Genomic DNA, 21,368 nt, shown 5'->3' on the forward strand with positions numbered 1-21,368 from the left:
GTGATAGGAGTCTTGGACGCACAGAGAGACTGCCCCGTTACTGAGAGAGGAATCTTAGGCTCATACAGAGTGTGCTTTAACACTGTTAAAGGAATGCAATGTTTAAAGAGAGACTGTCCTTTCACAGGTAAAGACTGCCCCGTTACTGAGACAGGAATTTCGGACACACAGAGAGACTGCCCCGTTACTGAGACAGGAATCTCAGATGCACAGAGAGACTGCCCTGTTACTGAGAGAGTAATCTTAGGCTCATACAGAGCGTGCCTTAACACTGTTAAAGGAATGCAGGGTTTAAAGAGAGAGTGTCCTTTCACAGGCAAAGACTGCCCCGTTACTGTGACAGGAGTCTTGGATGCACAGAGAGACTGCCCCGTTACTGAGAGAGGAATCTTAGGCTCATACAGAGTGTGCCTTAACACTGTTAAAGGAATGCAATGTTTAAAGAGAGACTGTCCTTTCACAGGCAAAGACTGTCCTGTTACTGAGACAGGAATTTCGGACACACAGAGAGACTGCCCCGTTACTGAGACAGGAATCTCAGATGCTCAGAGAGACTGCCCTGTTACTGAGAGAGGAATCTTAGGCTCATACAGAGCGTGCCTTAACACTGTTAAAGGAATGCAGGGTTTAAAGAGAGACTGTCCTTTCACAGGCAAAGACTGCCCCCGTTACTATGACTGGAGTCTCGGACGCACAGAGAGACTGCCCCCTTACTATGACTGGAGTCTCGGACGCACAGAGAGACTGCCCCCGTTACTGTGACTGGAGTCTCGCACGCACAGAGAGACTGCCCCCGTTACTGTGACTGGAGTCTCGCACGCACAGAGAGACTGCCCCCGTTACTGTGACAGGAGTCTCGCACGCACAGAGAGACTGCCCCGTTACTGTGACAGGAATCTCAGACGCACAGAGAGACTGCCCCGTCACTGTGACAGGAATCTCAGACGCACAGAGAGACAGCCTCGTTACTGAGAGAGGAATCTTAGGCTCATATAGAGCGTGCCTTAACACTGTTAAAGGAATGCAGGGTTTAAAGAGAGACTGTCCTTTCACAGGCAAAGACTGCCCTGTTACTGTAACAGGAGTCTCGGACGCACAGAGAGACTGCCCCGTTACTGAGACAGGAATCTCAGACGCACAGAGAGACTGCCTCGTTACTGAGAGAGGAATCTTAGGCTCATATAGAGCGTGCCTTAACACTGTTAAAGGAATGCAGGGTTTAAAGAGAGACTGTCCTTTCACAGGCAAAGACTGCCCAGTTACTGAGACAGGAATCTCGGACGCACAGAGAGTCTGGCCCGTTACTGTGACAGGAGTCTCGGACACACAGAGAGTCTGCCCCGTTACTGTGACAGGAGTCTCGGTTGCACAGAGAGACTGCCCCGTTACTGAGACAGGAATCTCAGACGCACAGAGAAACTTCCCTATCATTGTGACAGAAAGTCGGGCTCACAGAGAGACTGCCCCATCACAGACCCTTGAGTAAAATGCTGGGACAGATGCCAGACTTTAGACTGCCTGTGATAAAAAGATGGTAACAGTGTGTCCTCTATGATGCAGCAGGCTCCAGGGTGAAAGTGATAGGGACAGACAGCTGCTGGCTCTGATTTCAGTTTCTTTGCTGTCACTCAGACTCCTCTGTCTCTCTCACTCCTTCCTGAGCAGTTTGTAGAGTTTGTCGTCCTGTCAGCTGTGGATTTGGGGGTCTCTGTCCTTTTTCCTTGTGTCCAAGGGGGTTGTATACTATGTTATCCTCTCCTGCAGTAGTGCTGCACCCTTACGGTCTTCCTGTCTATCCACAGGCTCCTCCCTGCTACCCTGGCGTAGTTCAGGTAAAAACCCTTCACATTCTTTCTGATCTTTGCTAATCTTTACTGTTTTTTTCTTCATCTGTAATTCTACTGTTTGATTTCTTTCTCCCTGTGAACCCTGTTCTTGTCTGAAAGATCTTTTGTCTCAAGCTTACTCTTTTGGGATCTTGCTCTGTTCTTTGACCTGGATTGGCCGCTGGGCTTGATCATCCGTTGTGGCAATGCTTTTGTTCTTTACTTTCCTGATAAACTGCTCAAACTATGTGACTAAAATGCCACTCTGAGATAGGTGATGTTCATAAGCTTCTTATCTCTTAAGTGTCAGACTTGTAGAGGAAACACTTTTCAGGTTATGTCGAAGGTCAACTGTTTTACTAAAATATTTCCCCTAGATGGGCAAAACACTGGAGGGTTTGGAGCAGAGCGTCGGCTAAATGACAGCAGGCGATTATCCTCCTGGGGTCATATATCGATGAGGGTGAGAGTAAGCTGGCTGTAAGATGAAGGACATTTTGTGTCACACGGGTTTTCTGCCTTTTCCAAGCTACTGGGTTTGATACTAAAGCCCAGTTATGGTCAACCTATGGATCTGGAAACGGGGGCCATAAGTACATTACTGTAAAAAAAGGCCCCAGAAACGAGTGTGTGCGATGCTGTGTAGCCCACATATGACACAGAAGGCAGTTTATCAAATTTGTTACATAACCCTAAACTTGTCCATCAGTTCCGTTACATACGAGGTTTCCACCAATAAGCAAACCAAAAATAAGCATCTGTTTCATTATTGCTCCCTCTCTCCCCCCCTCCCAAAAAAGGCATTGTATTAAGAATAAACTAAAGTAACCCCAACAAAAAAATAATTACCCCCAGAGATTTGTGCCTACTTCTTTTGCTTTTTTTTTTTGTAAAACAATGAAAAATGTGATTTAGACTATGCAAATTATGTTTCTCGATCTCTCAACCTCTCCCAGTTTCTTCACAGTGCCCTAGAAGCAGTGTGTGTATTTTCTTTGACTTTGGGGGGCGGGGTGAGTACCTCTGGAAAGGGATTTCAGTGTTGCTTTTACTTCGGGGTGACACGTTTCCAGAAATGTTGATGAATTCTCCCATTCTGTTCTGTCACAAGTCCATGGAACCTCAGCCTCAAGCTTTTCACCAAACTTCAAAGGGAGTACGTGAGCATACATCATCTTTCAAAATTGACTCAGGTACAGGGCATCTGCAGACTTTTCACCTTTTCTGCAAGGAGCAGTTAAAATATGGAACATGTGCATCGTTCTCTGAAAACGCAGTTTGTGGCATTCTCTGACAATGCGGTTCATAGCATTCTCTGAAAATTTGGTTCATGGCATTGTTCTCTGAAAATGCGGTTCATGGCATTGTTCTCTGAAAATGCGGTTCGCGGGCATTGTTCTCTGAAAATGCGGCTCGTGGCATCATTCTCTGAAAATGCGGTCCATGGGCAACGCTTTCTGAAAACGCAACTCATGGGCAGTGTTCTCTTAAAATGTGGTCCATGGGCATCGTTCTCTGAAAATGCGGTCCATGGGCAGCGTTCTCTGAAATTCTGGTTCATGGGCAGCGTTCTCTGAAAAATGCGACTTACGGGGAACGTTCTCTGAAAAATGCAACTCATGGGCATTGTTCTCTGAAAAATGCGACTCGTGGCATTCTCTGTAAATTTGGTCCATGGGCAGCGCTTTCTGAAAATGCGACTCATGGGCAGTGTTCTCTTAAAATGTGGTCCATGGGCAGCGTTCTCTGAAATTCCGGTTCATGGCAACGTTCTCTGAAAAATGCGACTCATGAGCATTGTTCTCTGAAAATGCGGCTCATGGCTGAAAATGCAGCTCTTGGCATTCTTTGAAAATGCGGTTCATGGGCAACATTCTCTGAAAATGCGGCTCATGGCATTATTCTCTGAAATTCCAGTTCATGAACAACATTCTTTGAAAAATGCAGCTCATGGGCAACGTTCTGTGAAAAAGCGGCTCGTGGAGATCATTCTGTGAAAAAGCGGCTCAGGGGCATTGTTCTCTGAAAATGGGGCCCATGGACTAGTTCTCTGAAAATGTTGATTTCAGGGAATGATGCCCATGGGTCACATTTTCAGAGAAATTCCCCTCTCCTCCCCCCCCCCCCCCCCCCCCCCCCCACGAAGCTACAGGTGTGCACATGTTGCACACTGCATGCTTTTTCACTTATGCTTAGGGATACCATGAATTTAGGCATGAAAATTTGATGTTTATCAGCGTGAATAGATTCAGAATTGCCCTCGTGTCCCATCAGTGTACTCAGTGCTGGAGAGTTACACCGGCAATCCATGGGGCAAAAGTGTATTTTGCGGGTGACGTCCATGGACACTTCCTACTGGTGAACGTTTTGCCTAGATTTCAAAGGCAATGAACCGGCCAACTTTTCCTGTCTTAAACCTCTGCTTCTGCTTTTTGCTTGGCTAAACATTTCTATAGAAAATAGCAGCTGCGTGTTATTTCTTCATTTGCCCAAGACACGTCCCTGGAAACACCATATTTGGATGCTATTGAAAGTGTGTATTTTGTGATCAGCGTGTGTGCTTTTAGTCCCTCGGAGGGAGGCCCGTTTTGAGTACCCAGGTAAGTGCTTTGAGCAGAGAAGAGCATTTTCCATAGGGTGTGTAGATACACAGCAGTTTGACCTTGGGTGAGTTGTGACACATTGAGTGCTTGCGATTAGACAGAGCCTAGAGTTATGGAGCAGATACCCAGTTCCTCAGTGTTCAGTAAATGAGGTTAGGACTGTCCCCTCTGGCAGCTGCCAGCCTCTATTTATAGGAAGGGTAAAAGCAGAATCAGACACGCATACAGGCTCTGTCTCTCTACAGCTGTCAGCTCATCAATCTTTGCTGTAGTTTGGATAGAACAGATACCCGGGTTCTTAACTCTGAGCAAACTTTGCAGCTGCCATGTGATAGCAGTTTGCAAGGTACATTTTCAAATAGGTTACACTCGTTTTCAAAGGTTTCTGTTGTAAAAATAGCGCTGGAGAGCAGAAAGAATAGGCTGAGTACTTTCATCGTTTATATGCATGGTGGGGGGGGGGGGGGGGCGGCGGTGGATACAGAGGGAGTGTAGCCCCCTGCAGAAAAACCTGAGGGGGCTCTGTCAAGAGCAGCTGGAAGGACCTTTGTGATGGTGTCTGGTTAAAGCACAAAGTGTTGGGGAAATCTGTGTTTACTTTAATCAGCAGAGGCATTAATCTGTTTTAATGTGGCTTTATTATGTTGGAACGGCATCCAGAATTACATGACTGCAGTATGAAGAAATGACAACCAGCAGTGTCCTGCTGAAAACATGTGTGTCATGCAGACCGTATTTCACTGCAGTGAACTAGTGAAGTGTGAAAAGGTTTCTGTTATACCAGTGGTTCCCAAACCTGGTCCTGGAGGCCCCCCCACCCAGTCAGGTTTTCAGGATATCCACAATTAATATGCATGAGAGAGAATAGTGAGGTAGTGCATGCAAATGTCTCATGCATATTCATTGTGGATATCCTGAAATCCTGACTAGCTAAGTTGCCTCCAGAATCAGTTTTGGAAACGCAGAGGGTATTTCACTTCAGTGTCCTGGTGGAGTCTGAAAAGGTGTTTCACTAGGATTTTCTAAGCAGCAAAATGTTCCTTGATCCGCCCTGCTGGCCTGTACATTGTATATATTTAATAATGATATATGAAAAATATTGGCAATATTTAGTATTTCTCTGCCCAAAATGATGGGGTTTCCCCACAGGTTCCCTCGCCAGCCAGGATGACTTAAGGGGAAATGACAGGTCTCATCTTTCAGCCTGTAAGGTTTGTCACCGTGGCAGCAGGACCTCTTCCCTCCCTGGCGTGAGTGAGCCACACCTGACTCCGGTTAGCCCTAATAAATGGACTCACCTGAGTCCTGCTGTGCAGGACATCCAGAATTATCCTAATAATCGGGAAAAACAAATTGAGATCATAATGTATAAATAGATATTGATCATCAGGCAGTGCAGTTGGTAGGAAATCGGATTTATTTTACATAGAATGACAGTCATTAGGTAAGATAAATTTGCTTAATTATAAATGTGACAGACTTAGTTGCGATATTCTCCATTTCATTTTTGGCCTGAGGTTTATTTGTTGATTTTATACAGTTTTATAAACTACACTTCCATTAATTTATCAGAGCTGTTTATAAAAACATCCAGAAATACTAAACATACATCTAATGCAAAAATATCCCATTCAGATCCCCTAATCCAACAGCAAAAATAAAATCCCATCAATACTCCTAGAATACTCACCTCAGAATCAAGTTACAATTTATATATTGCTAATACCAATTTGGTTCAAAGCAGATTACAATAAGATCACAATGTCCTCTTAAAAAAAGTTAAAAAGAAACTTAATCTGAGCAAGAAAGTCTTTATAAAGAACAGTTTTAAGCATCTTTCTACAGTGTGTACTCTAAATTAATCAAAAAACAAGTTGCAAATGACCACCAAGTTTTGGGGGGCTGATAAGGAAGAATCATATCACAGACCCTAAGCCTGTTAACACCCTTAACTGAAGAAAAGGCAAAAGGGGAACATTTTATACTCTTACTTCCAGAGGAGCTCTGAAGATGTGCAATTCTGATCTTTTTCAGATCTGGAAGAAGCGGGATAAAGAAATGACTTTCACCCTTTTTTAAAATGGACAGGGTTACGTTTTGCCATCTTCTTATTTCTAAATTGATTAGAGGATATTCACCTTTCAATGTAGCCATCAACCTGCTGACAGAAAGTATCCCATCTGTTGGGTAAATAAATAATAAATAAAATCTTTGTTTATAACCTGCTAAATCTATGATAGTCTAAGCAGGGAACAAAGCACATACAAAGTAAAAAAAACAAAATTATTTCGTTGCTCAACAAACTATACAAAGATTGAGATAAGAATTTTCTAACCATAGCAAAACAACAAAAAATTAAAAAGGCCACAAAATTGCCAGAAGTGCATATCCTGTACACTGAATTGAAGATTATTGAAGCACAAAGGAGGGAGATTGTCTTGAAAGAAATAATTGATGTTCTAGAACAGAGAACCGCCCAATTTGTCTCAAAGATCACCAGAGTTAAAAAAGTTGTGGGCTCAAAGAAAACGCTTATTATTGAAAGATAAAATTATGTATAGACAGAAGACCCTAGGACAAAGAGAAGTATTTTGTAATTTAGTCCAATCACTAGTCTTAAGCCGAATCGATTACTGTAATGGCATATACGCAGGGTGCAGAGACCTGCTTCTCAAAAAAACTACAAACTGCCCAGAACACAGTGGCTCGACATCTTCAGTGCATCAAAGTTCACAAGTTCCAGACCACTTCGTCAGAAATTACACTGGTTTCCTGTACAGGAGTGAATAACTTTTAAAATTTGCACCCTAGTCCATAAGATCCTCTAAGGAGAAGCTCCAGCTTATATGGATGCCCTTGTCAACTTGCCACCAAGGAATTCACTTAGATCTTGTTCATACTTAAACCTCCACTACTCTGCGTGTTCTGGTCTCAAGTATAAAACCACATACGCTTCCACCTTTTCCTACATCAGCACTCATTTGTGGAATGCATTGCCTAAATCTGTAAAAACGGTTCAAGATCATCTGACTTTCAGGAAGTCTCTCAAGACCTACTTATTTGGGCAAGCTTACCCTAAAGATCCAGTCCTGCATCCGTGATTCCTGGACTACAAATCCTATAAAGGCCTTTTGAACTCAATTACTTTATCTTACCCCTGTAACTTTACGCCAACCATATCCCTTTCACTTTATTGTACTTTACTGTTTGTTTCCTAAATGTTGTAAGCCACATTGAGCCTCCCAGTGGTGGGAAAATGTGGGGTATAAATGATTTTAAATAAATTAATTAAATATACATGATATTAAAATAATATCATACATCAATAGTACCAAAAGCCTGAAAGAATAAGTGAATTTTTAAAGCTTTTTTATACTGATCTATATTTTGTATTAAGCGAAGTTCAATGGGCAATGCATTCCATAGTTTTGGACCTTTAATATAAAAAATGGATGATTACATTCTTCTAAATAAACGATGAAATGAAGGCACATCGAGTAGCGGTTTCTGAGATGATCTCAGAGAACGAGCAGGTTGACAACATCTCAGAGTGGCACTAAGAGTTGGTGAGATAGTACCATTCAGTATTTTACTAACCCATGACTGCCTTAATGGGAAAAGAGGTATATGTGGACCTTGTACGTGGTTTTCAAAGGGAAAAGGAAACACATGCATTTTCCAGTCTCTCCCTAAAGATGCTGCCAGGAATGCCACCCTTAAATGTGCATGGTGAAAAGTGCCCATCACTCGCGGAGAGAGATGTAACTTTCAGGAGAGCCAGTGCCTTTGGAAATTGTCCTGTCCCAGCTGCTGTCCTTGTGCCACTAAGGGGTGTGTGCATGGGAAAAGATCTTTATGGGGTCAAGGTTCATTTTTGTATTGGTGTGTGTGCTATCTAACAACCTTGCGCTGGTAGAGCAGAAGAAACTGAAATTTGTTCCTGCCATTGGTGTCATGTCCGGAATAAGATATAGGGTCGTGCAGGCCAAGAATTTACCATGTTATTTACAGTACTTTGTACCCCCTTCCGACAAAAAAAACAATGTCAAAAGATGCAATATGGGGTAAACAATAACGGATTTTTTTTTAATCCACTTATTTAGATTTAGCCGACATCTTTGGGGACAGTTGGAAATTCCCTTCTGTAGATGGCTTATAATCTAACTTTGTTCAAAGGAGGTACAGCACTGTTCTCCCTGCTTCTCAGCCCACTGAGGTAATTGCTGGCCTTTTCCTCCCCTCTACACCTCGAGCTCCTGTGTAGCCTGGACATTGTAAATAAAATCCTTTTCAGGTGGGTTTTAATTGACCCTCGCCCTACCTCTTGCATTCCTGTTCTGAACCATGAGATATAGGCTATCAGCCTTAATACGCTGTCTGCTTGCTTTCCTGGTGTGCACAGCTGCTCTTCTGATGTCATCAACACTTGGAATTCTGTGTGTCATAAAAATTGAATCTGAACAGAAAAAACATCACTTATTCAGAGCAACAAATGATTCCTAGTGTGTCATACTGGGGTCCTGCAGTGATAAGCTCCAGTAAATATTGATTTTATGTAATATATATATAACCTCAAGTTAAGCAGGACCTGACTTAAACCCTTCACACATTCTGGTTTCGGTTAAACACAGTCTAGGGCGAGGCCTTCTCCATTCCATAGATCAAGATGCAAACAATAACCATTTAAAATTTGTTTTTAGTATGCACTAAATTCAAGTTAAAATGGAAATCCTACAGCAGTCGCTACTACTTCATAACTGACGGGACACATAGTGTTGGTAAGCATTGGACACCAGCAGTGTCTGCAGTGGCTTTAGCTTCTGGGTTTCTTAGCTGTGGAAGCTCTAGCTTGTAGCTGACTCTTATATCCAGGGCTTTTTTTTGAGGGGGTACTGAGTACCAGCACCTTTTCCATTGCTAAAATTGACCCATGGACCCCAAGTTTTAATGAAAGAGCTGAGGCTTTGCACACCAATTCTGCCTTGTCCTAGATTCTGTGACTGGTTACAGGGGACCTGGCTATTGTGGGGTGAGTCCTTCAGTGATCACCCCACCTCTGAAGGGTGGCCTGGCATTTGAGTACCGGCATCTGTTTTGCTAGTAAAAACCCACTGCTTATATCTAAGGCATCAGTGACCCCACATATAAATCCTTAGCCCCCAGTTCAAGGCTAGTCTGAGTGCACTAGCTGGGCCTTACATAAACCATTGGTCTGACCCAGTATGTTCTGAATGGTGCCACCACACTAAATGAACTTCTGCATCCCTCAGCTCTGCCTCCTTCCTTCAGGAGTGCATTAATGGGAGCTGCTAGACCCCAGTGGAGGAGGTGAATGAAAAGCAGACATGAAACACAGGTGCATCTGTTCCGAGGGTAACCAAAGGAAAGAGGAAGAAAGGCTGATGAGCTGCAGAAGGGATTGGCATAGAAGTGCTGGTGCAGGAAATACACTAACCCAAGATTTGATACATGACCCAGGACAAACAAGATTCTATAACTTGTTCTAGGTGCTGTGCAGCAAAGGGTCTCTGCAAAACATCGGGTAGTACCTTTCAGAAGAAAGTGTGACGGATCTCACAGAAGCCACCTGCAAGACTTATGCTAAAAAAAAAACCCTGACCCAAATTAACTTCCTGCGACATAGCAAAATATGGACCGTACTAGACTTCTGTCACCACCCCCTCTTTATTTCTTTGTTGTTTTATACTGATGTTTCTTACATGCTTACTACTGTACTAAAAACTGCCCGTTCATACCTAACCCTCCATTACCCTACATGTTCTAGGCTGAAGTATAAGACCATGTATGCTTCCACCTTTTCCTATGTCAGCACTCACTTGTGGAATACCCTGCCAAAATCAGTGAGAACGGTTCCGGATTACCTGGCTTTTAGGAAATTGCTTAAGACCTGCTTATTTGAGCAAGCCTACCCCAAAGATCCTGTTCGCCCTCGTTAATCTCAGGAAGCCACCAGTATGGACTGACACTGCTATCCTGGACTGACCCATCTATTTTTCTCTAACTTACTGTCCTGCTTACCCCTTTCCGTTTATTGTACCCTGTCTGTTTGTTATTCAATTGTTGTAAGCCACATTGAGCCTGCCAGAGGTGGGAAATTGTGGGATATAAGCACAGTAAAATAAATAAATAATAAATACTATGTATTTACTACTACTACTACTACTTAACATTTCTAGAGCGCTACAAGGGTTACGCAGCGCTGTACAAATTAACGAATAAGGACGGTCCCTGCTCAGAAGAGCTTACATTCTAAAAGACGAAATGTCAAGTTGGGGTACATGAGATTTCCTGAGAAGAGATGAAGTGATTAGGTGCCGAAGGCGACATTGAAGAGGTGGGCTTTGAGCAATGATTTGAAGATGGGTAGGGAGGGGGCCCGGCGTATGGGCTCAGGGAGTTTGTTCCAAGCATGGGGTGAGGCGAGGCAGAAAGGGCGAAGCCTAGAGTTGGCGGTGGTGGAGAAGGGAAGGAGGGATTTGTCTTGAGAGCGGAGGTTACAGGTAGGGACGTAAGGGGAGATGAGGGTAGAGAGGTAAGGAGGGGCTGCAGATCGAGTGCATTTGTAGGTGAGTAGGAGAAGCTTGAACTGTATTCGGTATCTGATCGGAAGCCAGTGAAGTGACTTGAGGAGAGGGGTGATATGAGTATATCGGTTAAGGCGGAAGATAAGACGTGCGGCAGAGTTCTGAATGGACTGAAGGGGGGATAGATGGCTAAGTGGGAGGCCGGTGAGGAGTAGGTTGCAGTAGTCAAGGCGAGAGGTAATGAGAGAGTGGATGAGAGTTCGGGTGGTGTGCTCGGAGAGGAAGGGGCGAATTTTGCTAATGTTATAGAGGAAGAAGCGACAGGTCTTGGCTATCTGCTGGATATGCGCAGAGATTGTATTATTGAACCGGAGCCTACCTCTACGGTATTGTGTAAGCCACATTGAGCCTGCAACTAAGTGGGAAAATGTGGGATATAAATGTGTTAAATAAATTTTTGTTTGGCTAACGGTGCATACCTTGTCCTGCAGGAAGCAGCAGCGAGGAGACAACAGAAAGAGCCGAGTTAGACATGGAGGAATTGAGCAAAGCAGAATTTATGGCATCGTTCAGTAAAAATGTAACCTCTTATGACTTGGTTTCAGAGCAGGGCCGACATTAACAAGGAAACAGCCTGTTAATGCATTATAGGCGATCCAAGCCTGTCTGAAACTGAAAATAGCACAGTCTGTACGGCCTGTTCCCAAAATGCTGCCCTGAGCCCCCGCGAATCTTATTTTGGTCCTGTTCATGGCCTCATTCCCCATTCCAATGCTCTCCTAATTTCTGGTAAGGTATTAATGGGAATATAAAGGTAACACTATAAATAGATCATCTTTGATTTGATACTTAGCTGAGGTATTGTGAAGGCGTCTGCACAGAATAACAGTCCCACCTACTTTCTCTGGGGAGTATTGTAAATCTCCAGCCCAGCAATCCAAACCAGATGAAGTGACTTTGTAACATCCGAAATGTTTACCCTATCTCTGCGTTGTACTTATCTATCCTGCTCCTGGTGTGAATATCTATCCTGAGTCATTTAAGAAGGGGACAGCCAGGAAAAAAAAAGAGCTACACTGAGATTACAGCATGTGTATCTTTCTTTTGAGGGTATCCTTCCTATCAAATCCCCCCCCCCCCCCCCCCCCCCCCCCCGGCCTAACCTTCCCTTACACCCTTAATTGCAATAGGAAGTGAAGAGGTCTAGGTTCAGATGCAAATGTTGCCTTGAATGACCATGTTGGGTGAAATTTGCAATCATACCTCCGGAAAGGGTGAAGAAGCTGGAGGTGAGGTTTTGGGGCACATGAAGTAAGTACCCCTTTATCTCCTCTGCTTCACTGGCTCTCAAATTTCTTGAAGAGCGCAGAGTTCAACAGGGTCATGGACTCCTGAGGCTATCTGGCTGCCACATTCAGAACTCACGTACATCACATACCGTGGTTCCTAAATGGCCTCTTGCTTTCATGGGATGGGATGAGATTAGTAGTAAATGCATACAATCCATTGTTCTTATCGTATTACATAGACAGCTGAGTTTATAAAAATGTCCTGCCATGTTTTTGTCTGTGGGTCTAACTGCAGCTAGTGGAAATCAAAGTGCTTTACTCTGTCTCGCTCCCTACAGCCACTGGTTTGAATAGACCCAGAGCCCTGATAAGATAATGAATTCAGGAGTTTGAGAAGTCTGGGTGTAGTGTCAGGCTTCAGATCCTCATAGAGGGCTCATACCCCTCTGAACAAGAGTGATCCATGTGGAACACAATAGTGGATTCTGAACTGGAAGATAAGGGGCCGGCTTCCTAGTCCCTGTCCTTGTCATCTTCCTCTGCTTCTGTCAGCTCACTCTCCCCTCTCCCCTTTCTGGCTGCCTTGTCTGTCTCATGCACTTGCTCCTTCTCTGTGCCAGCCCTCAAGTCTTACCACAGTTTTCATTCTTCGGCAAACATGGTATCTCCAAATTATGCCAGCAGCTGAGTCCACGATATCGCCTGTGAATTAAATAGTTAACACCTAACCTGAAGTTTAAAATTTAGACCTGGGCAGGCACATCCTAAGTAGCACCTAGGGGTGAAATGTCATTTGCACCATCTGGGTTTTATGATTGCCAATAATAGTACACACTGTTTTCACAGGGAGCAGATTTAACAAAATAAAAATTAATCCAAAACAAAAGAAAAAAACAAACAATGCTGCAAACAAGACAGGAAACAAAAGAAAATGAAAATATTTGAGCTTCCTACCCCTAGTATCAGACAAAGCAAAGCACTAAGCCTCATTGCCTCTGATTTTCATGTCTATGTTTGTGCCCAGATCTGTTCAGATGTGTTTAGCATCCACACTGAGCACCTCATGGCCTCTGATCTGTACAGACATGTTTAATAAGCACATTGAGCTGCTCATCACCTCTGATCTTTGTGTTCAGATGTGTTCAACGTGCACACTGAAATCCTCATTGCCTCTGATCTTTGTTTATATGTTAGTGCACGGATGTGTTTAGACGTATTTAATATGCACACTGAGCTCATCACCTCCAATCTTTGTGTTCAGATGTGAGTGCACAGATGTGTTTAACATGTACAATTTTTCACATTTTTTCTTTACAGGAGCAATATCATTGGTAATGAACACTCTTGGGAAAAGTGTAAAATGTTCTGATCGTGCAAGGATGTGTTCGTGCGTGTGCAATGATGCAAGCATGTGTGCACTATTGAGAGTTTGTGCAGTCTTCCAAACAGGGTGCAATGTTTGACGCATGTGCATTATTGCCCCACAATCCCCCCAAAGTTTAAACAAAATGTTTTAAATTAATGTACATCTCTACTAAACGGTCATAGTTTGCAAGCTAAGCCTTCACACATTGGCTTTTAAGAGATTTCACTGTACACTAGCCATATGTGTGCAGTATTTTATATGTCCTGAGATATCTCTATAGTCCTGTAGGTATCTTGTGCCATGGACGTACTTTGTGAGTAGAGAATGACAAGGGGACAAAGTTTCTCCCTGCCCTCATCCCCGTGGGTTCTGTCGCCGTCTTCACCCCATCCCTGCATGCCCTGTCTCCATCCCTGCCTCATCCCCGCAGGTTCTGTCCCCATTCCTGTGGGCTCTGTCCCCATCTGAAGAAGCCTCATACATTTATGATTTTATATTTAAATTTTTTTATTAAAGTATAAAAAGGAATATACTATGTAGCTTTTGTTTATAAATAACAAATAGAAAACAATAATAACAATGAGCAACTATAATAACCCCCCCCCCCACCACCACCACCACCACCACCACCCTCTACCCTTCCAGCCCCAACAATAGCTGACTTCTACTACCCCAAGGTATCCTAATCCACCCTGTCAAAATGTCCAGGGGTACAAAATACAACCCGTTCTGTATGCCCTAGCAGGAGTGAAATATGCCCTATGAAGCACTTTTATGATTTTTTAATCTGTGGATGAATGTCAGGATTCAGTCTAGCTCTCCTGTCTTCCACAGTCCTCCTTGCAATAGAAAATGTCTTCTCAGAAGATATGCTGGTAGCAGGAATTTACAGGATCCCCCATGCAAATTTTGGTAGTTGTAGCCAGCATGTTTGCTTGTTTTTCCAAAAAATCAAAGTATCGTCTGCATCACTCAAACATAAACAGCCCAGTTCATTAACAGGCTTCAAAGTATCCTCACGGGCTGTATCCCCATAGGCTGTCCCTGCCCTGTCAGCTCTGTCCCCGTCCCCGTGTCATTCTCTATTTCTGTATAGGTGAAATTGGGTTTTATGTATACTGTGAAAACTTTAATGTCTGCTTTCAAAGTAAAAGGGAATATTTTTTGAGGTGTTATAATGGAATCATGAAGGAGGGCCAGAACATTTTAATCGGAATGCACAATGAATCCATCCAGAATGTTTCCAGTGGAAGTATCGGGGGAGGGGGGGAGAGTTACTTACCTGTAACAGGGGTTCTCCATGGACAACAGGATAAGTCAGTCACATATGGGTCTGTCTCCGAATGGGTTAGTTCTGCACATACATGACAGTAAATTTACCCGACTCCTAAGCCAGGGTGCGTGAAGTCTCTCGCAATTTCTGCTACTGCTCAGTGGATCAGGAAATGGGTGAGTACAACAGTGCTCGTGTGGACTGTCACAGGCCTCAGGCAAGAATAATAGTGTTCTGGCCGGACAGCTGCCGGAGATGAATAAAGGTGTTTGTGGGCTTGACTGTGAGGAGCCTAAATAGAGTATCTCCTCCTGCTACAACCAGACTTTGTTCATAAAATCCATTTGGCCCTTATTTAGTTTGCAGAGGCCACAATGATTTAGGAAAAGTACTTCTGGAGTAGATGTACCCCAGACAGGCTTATATGGTGCCACCAGAGCAGACCCTTAGGGCACAATGTCTGTGTCCTTGAGGTTTATTATCATTTCTTCCTGCTATCAAAATTCTTTCCTAATCTGTCTTCTGGAGTTTTATCTTTGGGACTTTTATGTAGTTTGCTGATTGCCTCGGGCAGCTGAGCCTCCGCTTGTCAGGAAAGAATTTCACCTGTTCAAAGAGTCATTTGTTAAACCATTGACTGACAAGCAAGGAAGACAAATTTAGAAATCTGAAGTATGGCTAAGACATTGTCCAATGAGCAGCTGATCTCTTGTGCTTTCTCCTGTCTAATTGGACATTTCCAGCAATGATTCTAGACTCTGTGAGGTTTATATTTTTGCTGGAGAGTTAGGCACAGTTCCTGGCCCTACGTCTGTGCTGAGGTGGGACAGAGATGCTTTACCATGTAACCGGGAAGCTGGACAATGTGTCTGGCAGGTGGGTGAATGTTTCTGCTGCTCAGCTCTGCTTGGTGAGTGCATGCATAACAGTTTAGAGGTGACTGAAGATTTACTTCCATGATTAGTTTTTTTTTTTTTTTTTTAAAGAAGCAATTTGGAAACTGCTACCTAACAGGGGCTGATAACTGTCATTGTGCTTGAACATAGTGGGGCTCATTTTCAAAGCACTTAGACTTACTATTTAACTTTGTAAGTCTAAATGCTTTGAAAATACACTTCAAGGATTTGTTAGAAACTATTCAGCCCCTCTGAATTTACTCTTGTGTCTTTTTTCCAGGGCAGTCAGGAAGCTGTGCCCTCGGCAGAAGCGATGCCACAGACCTATCCTGCTCAGTACCCTCCTCCCCCACCTCAGCCACGGCTGCCGCCACCTTATCACCCAGTTCATCACCACAGCAGCAGCCAGGAGTATCAGGTACCAGCCATAACAGAGCACGGGATACAGATCTATCCACCGAGTCAACCGCACCCAGACCAGAACCCAAACGCAGACCCTGGTGTGGCAGGTCTACCCCCTCCTTCAACAGTAAGATTTTTCACTGATTCAGCAGGATGGGAAGGGTATATGCTGGGATATATGAGAATATTTCTGTGGTTCTTGTATGTGTTGCTGTTGAATTTTAATGAGGGGCTCAGGATTGCATGTCAGGCATATGAGTCCAGGAAAGCTCTCATTTCTATGAGTGATTTCAGCAGAATATTGCTGGGGGGTGGGACAATGGTACAGCATGTAGGAAGAGATGTGAGCTCTGATTTAAACTAACATTCATGTAGGAATTAAAATGTAAAATTTCTCTGTCTAGTTTTAGGGAACAATCTTAACATGAGACTAGGCTTAAAGAATTTTTTTCACAGGCAGATTCTACTTTTCGTTCATTTACTCTGTAAACGTTTCCTTTTTGCTTCATGTTCAATATGTTAATGTGAATGAGGGATGTAGAGACGAGATCAGTGAATCAAAGGTTTGTAATGACAGCTGCTAACAAAGTGCAGCATGAGAGGTTTGGTTCTGTGGTTTATCCACGGATAGAAGAACAGGGTGCAGTGTGTTTCTGCTGGGATGATGGACTAAGCCAGAACAGCTGTTTGCTGAAACTGATCCTTTACCTTCCTTTTTCAGTTAAACTCTCAGATCTTTCTGAACTATAGCTGTATGGAAAACACTGATCCATATTTTTTTTATTTTGTTTTGCCTCACAAGATGCAGAAAGAGATGCAGCGCTCTGCAGAGCATAAAACTATTCTCCCTTCTATAAGTTTCACAGTAATTTCCATCTGCCCTTAATGAAATGAGCACAGAAATTGTTTCATCCTCTTTGTGAATTTATTGTTGTAATACAGGATCAAAGAAATAGTAATTACATCATTTTTTTCAAGGTCATAGAGGACTAGATAACAAGAGAAAAAAAATGAGGAGATTCAGCAACTCCATGGACAGAACAAGTTTAGGATTCAAATCCAGCCTCTACTGGTAACGACTGGTAATGATTATGGGCCTTTAAGAAACATATTGGTGGTCTCCAGCCAGTAAAAAGCTTACTGGGATCCTGGATGACTCACTAACAGGGTCATCTGTTTCTTGGGGATGAATGATTAAGTTTTTTTTTTTCTTATTTTGCTGGTTTGGGGACGACAAAAATATAAATCAGAGCTTTGAAATGATTGATCTCCATGGGTGCAGTTTTTATAGTACTTTACCCCAGGACATCATCTGTGATTCTGCCCCTCTTAACAATCTACTGTTAGGGCTCAGCAGACAATTAGCTGGCAGTGAGGGACAGAAAGTTTGCAAGGACCTCAAGTATAATAATTTGCCAGCAGGGGAATCTCTCTGGGGATTGAGGGAGATTCTGTGATTTGATATCCGATGAATCTGGAAAAAAAAAAGCTACAAGAGAGCTACTTTCCCCAGAAACTACTTGTAAGGAAAAGTATATTTGTAGTACTGCTATGGTGAGTGAACTGTAACCACACCTAAACCTAAATTAGAACATGATTATTTCTCCCCCACCCTGAGAAATGATCTTAGAAATAGTGTGAAAGGTGAGAATATAAGCAGAGCAAACATGACAGAAAATGTATCTGCAGTTTAGGAGACTCAAAAGCCACCCCCCCCCCCAAAAAAAAATATATATATATAAATACCCTTTGTGCAGATAAGAGGCAAAGAGAGGCAGCAGCAATCCAAGAAGGATCAGCCAAACAGATCAACCAGTGGCTGAAGAGTTCAATTAAGTTTATTAAGAAGCAATCTTTGATAAAACTGTGTTTCTGTTGTCCTACCAAACAGAAGTGTTGGAAAAACTGTTTAATAAGTTTTATTGAACTGTTCAGCCACTGGTTGGTCTGTTTGGCTGCTTCTTTGTGGGTATTTATTTTTTAGGGCTTGATATACTGCAAAATAGATCCAAACAGGCAACTAAGCGGTTTACAGGAAAGTTTCCAGTACAATACAGATGAAGTTGCCAGCCGGAGTAAAAAGAAAGTCTAGAAGAGGTCCTAAGAGGGGAGGATTGGAAAGCCAAAGAAAAAAAGAAGGACTTTGAAGGAAGGAAGACTGGGGTGGACCAGAGAGATGGGGGAGAGAGAGTCCCATAGCTTGGGGCCTAGATAGCTGAAAGCAGTGTCACGAGAAATTAGCAAGATTGAGAAAATTAGTCTCTGGGACTGCAAACTCCTTTCTAATATGTCTTTAAACATACTGCTTTTGCACATGTCATAATGTAAACGTAAGCAGTCTTGTTAAATGATTTTAAGAGGGAGACAGAATCTGTCTTATTACTATAAGACAGAAACCCTTACAGAAAGTGATAATGTAAACAAAAGCAGTCTTCTTATTATAGATCAGTCTCCCTCTTAGGATCATGTATTGCTATAAGAGAGAAACCCTTAGAGTAAACATAAGCAGTCTTAAGACAGATTCTGTCTCCCTCTTAGAATCATCTTACTGCACACCACCTTGAGTGAATTCCTTCAAAAAGGCGGTAAAGAAATCTTAATAAATAAATTTATTCCTAGGAGAGAAACCCTTATATAGAGTAAAAAGCAGCCGCCTTAAGACAGATTCTGTCTCCCTCTTAGATTCATTTATTACTATAAGATAGAAACCCTTAAGAGAATAATAATGTAAACATAAGCAGACTTCTTAACATAGACTGTCTCCTTGTTAGAATCACGTATTGCTATAAGCCAGAAACCCTTGCAAAGATAAGAAGTTGTCTTAAGACAGATTCTGTTAGAATCATTTATTACTATGAGAGAAACCCATACAGAGAGTAATGTAATGTAAGCAATCTTCTTAAGATAAATGATTTTAAGAGGGAGATGTGGAGGGGCATTTTTGATATGACATCTAAGTCTGACTTTGGATGTTTTGCACAAAATGTTCAAAATCCAAGTAGGAAGGAAGGTCATTTTTGAAAAAGAAAAGCATCTATATATCTATATCTGTATCTATCTATCTATCTATCTATCTATCTATCTATCTATCTATATATATATATATATATTTTTTTTTTTTTTTTTTATATTGTTTTGAACAAGGTTTTATGCTTTGGATGTTTTGTTGTTTGGTCCATTTTTGAAAAAAAAAAGACAAACAAATAAGGGCAAAACATAGATATTCATACTATTGGGATGTAGGAGGAGCCAGCATTTTTAGTACACTGGTCCCCCAGACATCCCAGGAAAGCAATGGAGCACCCTAGGGGGCACTTCTGTGCATTTCATGAAAATGCTCCCAGGTGCACAGCTCACCTTTGCTCCCTTATCTTGTCTCCTGAGCCCTCCAAACCCCACCCAAAACACACTGTCCCCCACTACAATGGGTGAAGGGGGCACCTATATATGGGTACAGTAGGGTTTTGGTGACTTTGGGAGGGGTCACAGTTTCCACCACAAGTGTGACGTGGAGGGGCATAATCGAACGAAAACGTCTATCTCCATGGGCGTTTATCTCCGAGAACGGGTCCGTGAAGGGGCGGACCGAACTGTATTTTCAAAAAAAATAGACGTCCATGTTTTATTCGACAATTTGTGAGCTGGGCGTTTTTGTTTTTCAGCGATAATGGAAAATGAAAGCGCCCAGCTCAAAAACGAATAAATCCAAGGCATTTGTTCGTAGGAGGGGCCAGGATTCATAGTGCACTGGTCCCCCTCACATGCCATGACACCAACCGGGCACCCTAGGGGGCACTTTTACAAAAAAAAAAAAAAGGTAAAAGAGCTCCCAGGTGCATAGCACCCTTCCTTTGTGTGTTGAGCCCCCTAAATCCCCCTCAAAACCCACTGCCCACAAGTCTACACCATTACTATAGCCCTAAGGGGTGAAGGGGGGCACCTACATGTGGGTACAGTGGGTTTGGGAGGTTGGACGACTAAGCATTAAGCAGCACAATTGTAACAGGTAGGGGGGGGATGGGCCTGGGTCCACCTGCCTGAAGTCCACTGCACCCCCTAACAACTGCTCCAGGGACCTGCATACTGCTGCCAGGGAGGTGGGTATGACATTTGAGGGTGAAAATAAAAAGTTGTGAAACATCATTTTTTTGTGGTGGAAGGGGGTTAGTGACCACTGGGGGAGTCAGGGGAGGTCATCCCCGATTCCCTCTGGTGGTAATCTGGTCATTTAGGGCACTTTTTGGGGCCTTATTCGTGAAAAAACAGGGTCCAGGAAAAGTGCCCTAAATTCTAGCTACAAACGCATACTTTTTTTCCATTATCGGCGAAAGGCGCCCATCTCTGTTCGGGTGATAACCATGCCCCAGTCCCACCTTCACCACGCCTCCGACACGCCCCCGTCAACTTTGTATGCTTCCGCGATGGAGTGCAGTTGAAAACGTCCAAGTTCGGCTTTCGATTATACCGCGTTATTCGTTTTTGTGAGATAAACGTCCATCTCCCGATTTAGGTCGGAACTTGGGCGTTTTTCTCGTTTGATTATAAGCAGGATAGTGCACCGCACTGACCGTGACACTATCCAGGGACCTGCATGCCACTCTAATAGACCTGACCTTAACATCTGAGGCTGTCATACCAGGGGCGTAGCTACAGGTGGGCCTGATCTCAGCTCAAGCCCACCCAGTTTGTTTCATCCACCAATCGGCGCTGGTCTTCTAGGTGCTGGTTAGTTTGCACAGCCTTTCAGTTCAGCCACTCTCTCAGCCATGTTTATGCAAGCTGGAGGGTAGCAATTACACCTCACCATCGCTGACGCCACATGGCAGCTGCTAGTGCTGCTGCTGCCCTAGTGTTCTGCAGCTTCTCTCACCAGTGCCTGTTACCCAGCCACCCCGGGCCCCCTGCGGTGTGCATGCTGCACGGTAATAGACAAATCTGCCGCTCTCATGGCTCGGCCAAGTATGCTGCAGCTGTTTTCACCGGCACCTGCTACCCTGCCGCCCCAGGCCCCCTGCGGTGCACATGCTACACACCAATAGAAAAATGTAATGCCCTCGCAGCTCGGATGAGTGCTCTGCAGCTGCTTTCACCAGTGCCTGCTATCCTGCCGCCCTGGGCCCCCTGAGGTGTACATGGTGCATACTAACAGAAAAATCTGTTGTCCTCGC

General features: G+C 43.5%; 1 protein-coding gene across 3 annotated transcripts in view; it reads left to right on the forward strand.

Annotated features, from left to right (window-relative positions):
• Nucleotides 1-1,726: 1,726 nt before the first annotated feature.
• The window catches only part of LOC115466641 (RNA binding protein fox-1 homolog 1-like), a 38,521-nt gene continuing 18,879 nt past the window's right edge, over nt 1,727-21,368 (forward strand). Inside the window, exons 1-2 of one of the 3 annotated variants that reach the window (XM_030198023.1) lie at nt 1,727-1,832; nt 16,079-16,327. In XM_030198023.1, coding sequence (XP_030053883.1) covers nt 1,746-1,832; nt 16,079-16,327 — 336 coding nt within the window. In that variant the 5' untranslated portion in view covers nt 1,727-1,745. Of the gene's footprint in view, nt 1,833-15,730; nt 15,779-16,078; nt 16,328-21,368 lie in introns of those variants that run through there. The other 2 variants (XM_030198024.1, XM_030198025.1) reach the window with 2 other exon arrangements.

This window comes from Microcaecilia unicolor, chromosome 3, assembly GCF_901765095.1.
Source record: "Microcaecilia unicolor chromosome 3, aMicUni1.1, whole genome shotgun sequence".
In the NCBI taxonomy this organism is placed as follows: domain Eukaryota; kingdom Metazoa; phylum Chordata; class Amphibia; order Gymnophiona; family Siphonopidae; genus Microcaecilia; species Microcaecilia unicolor.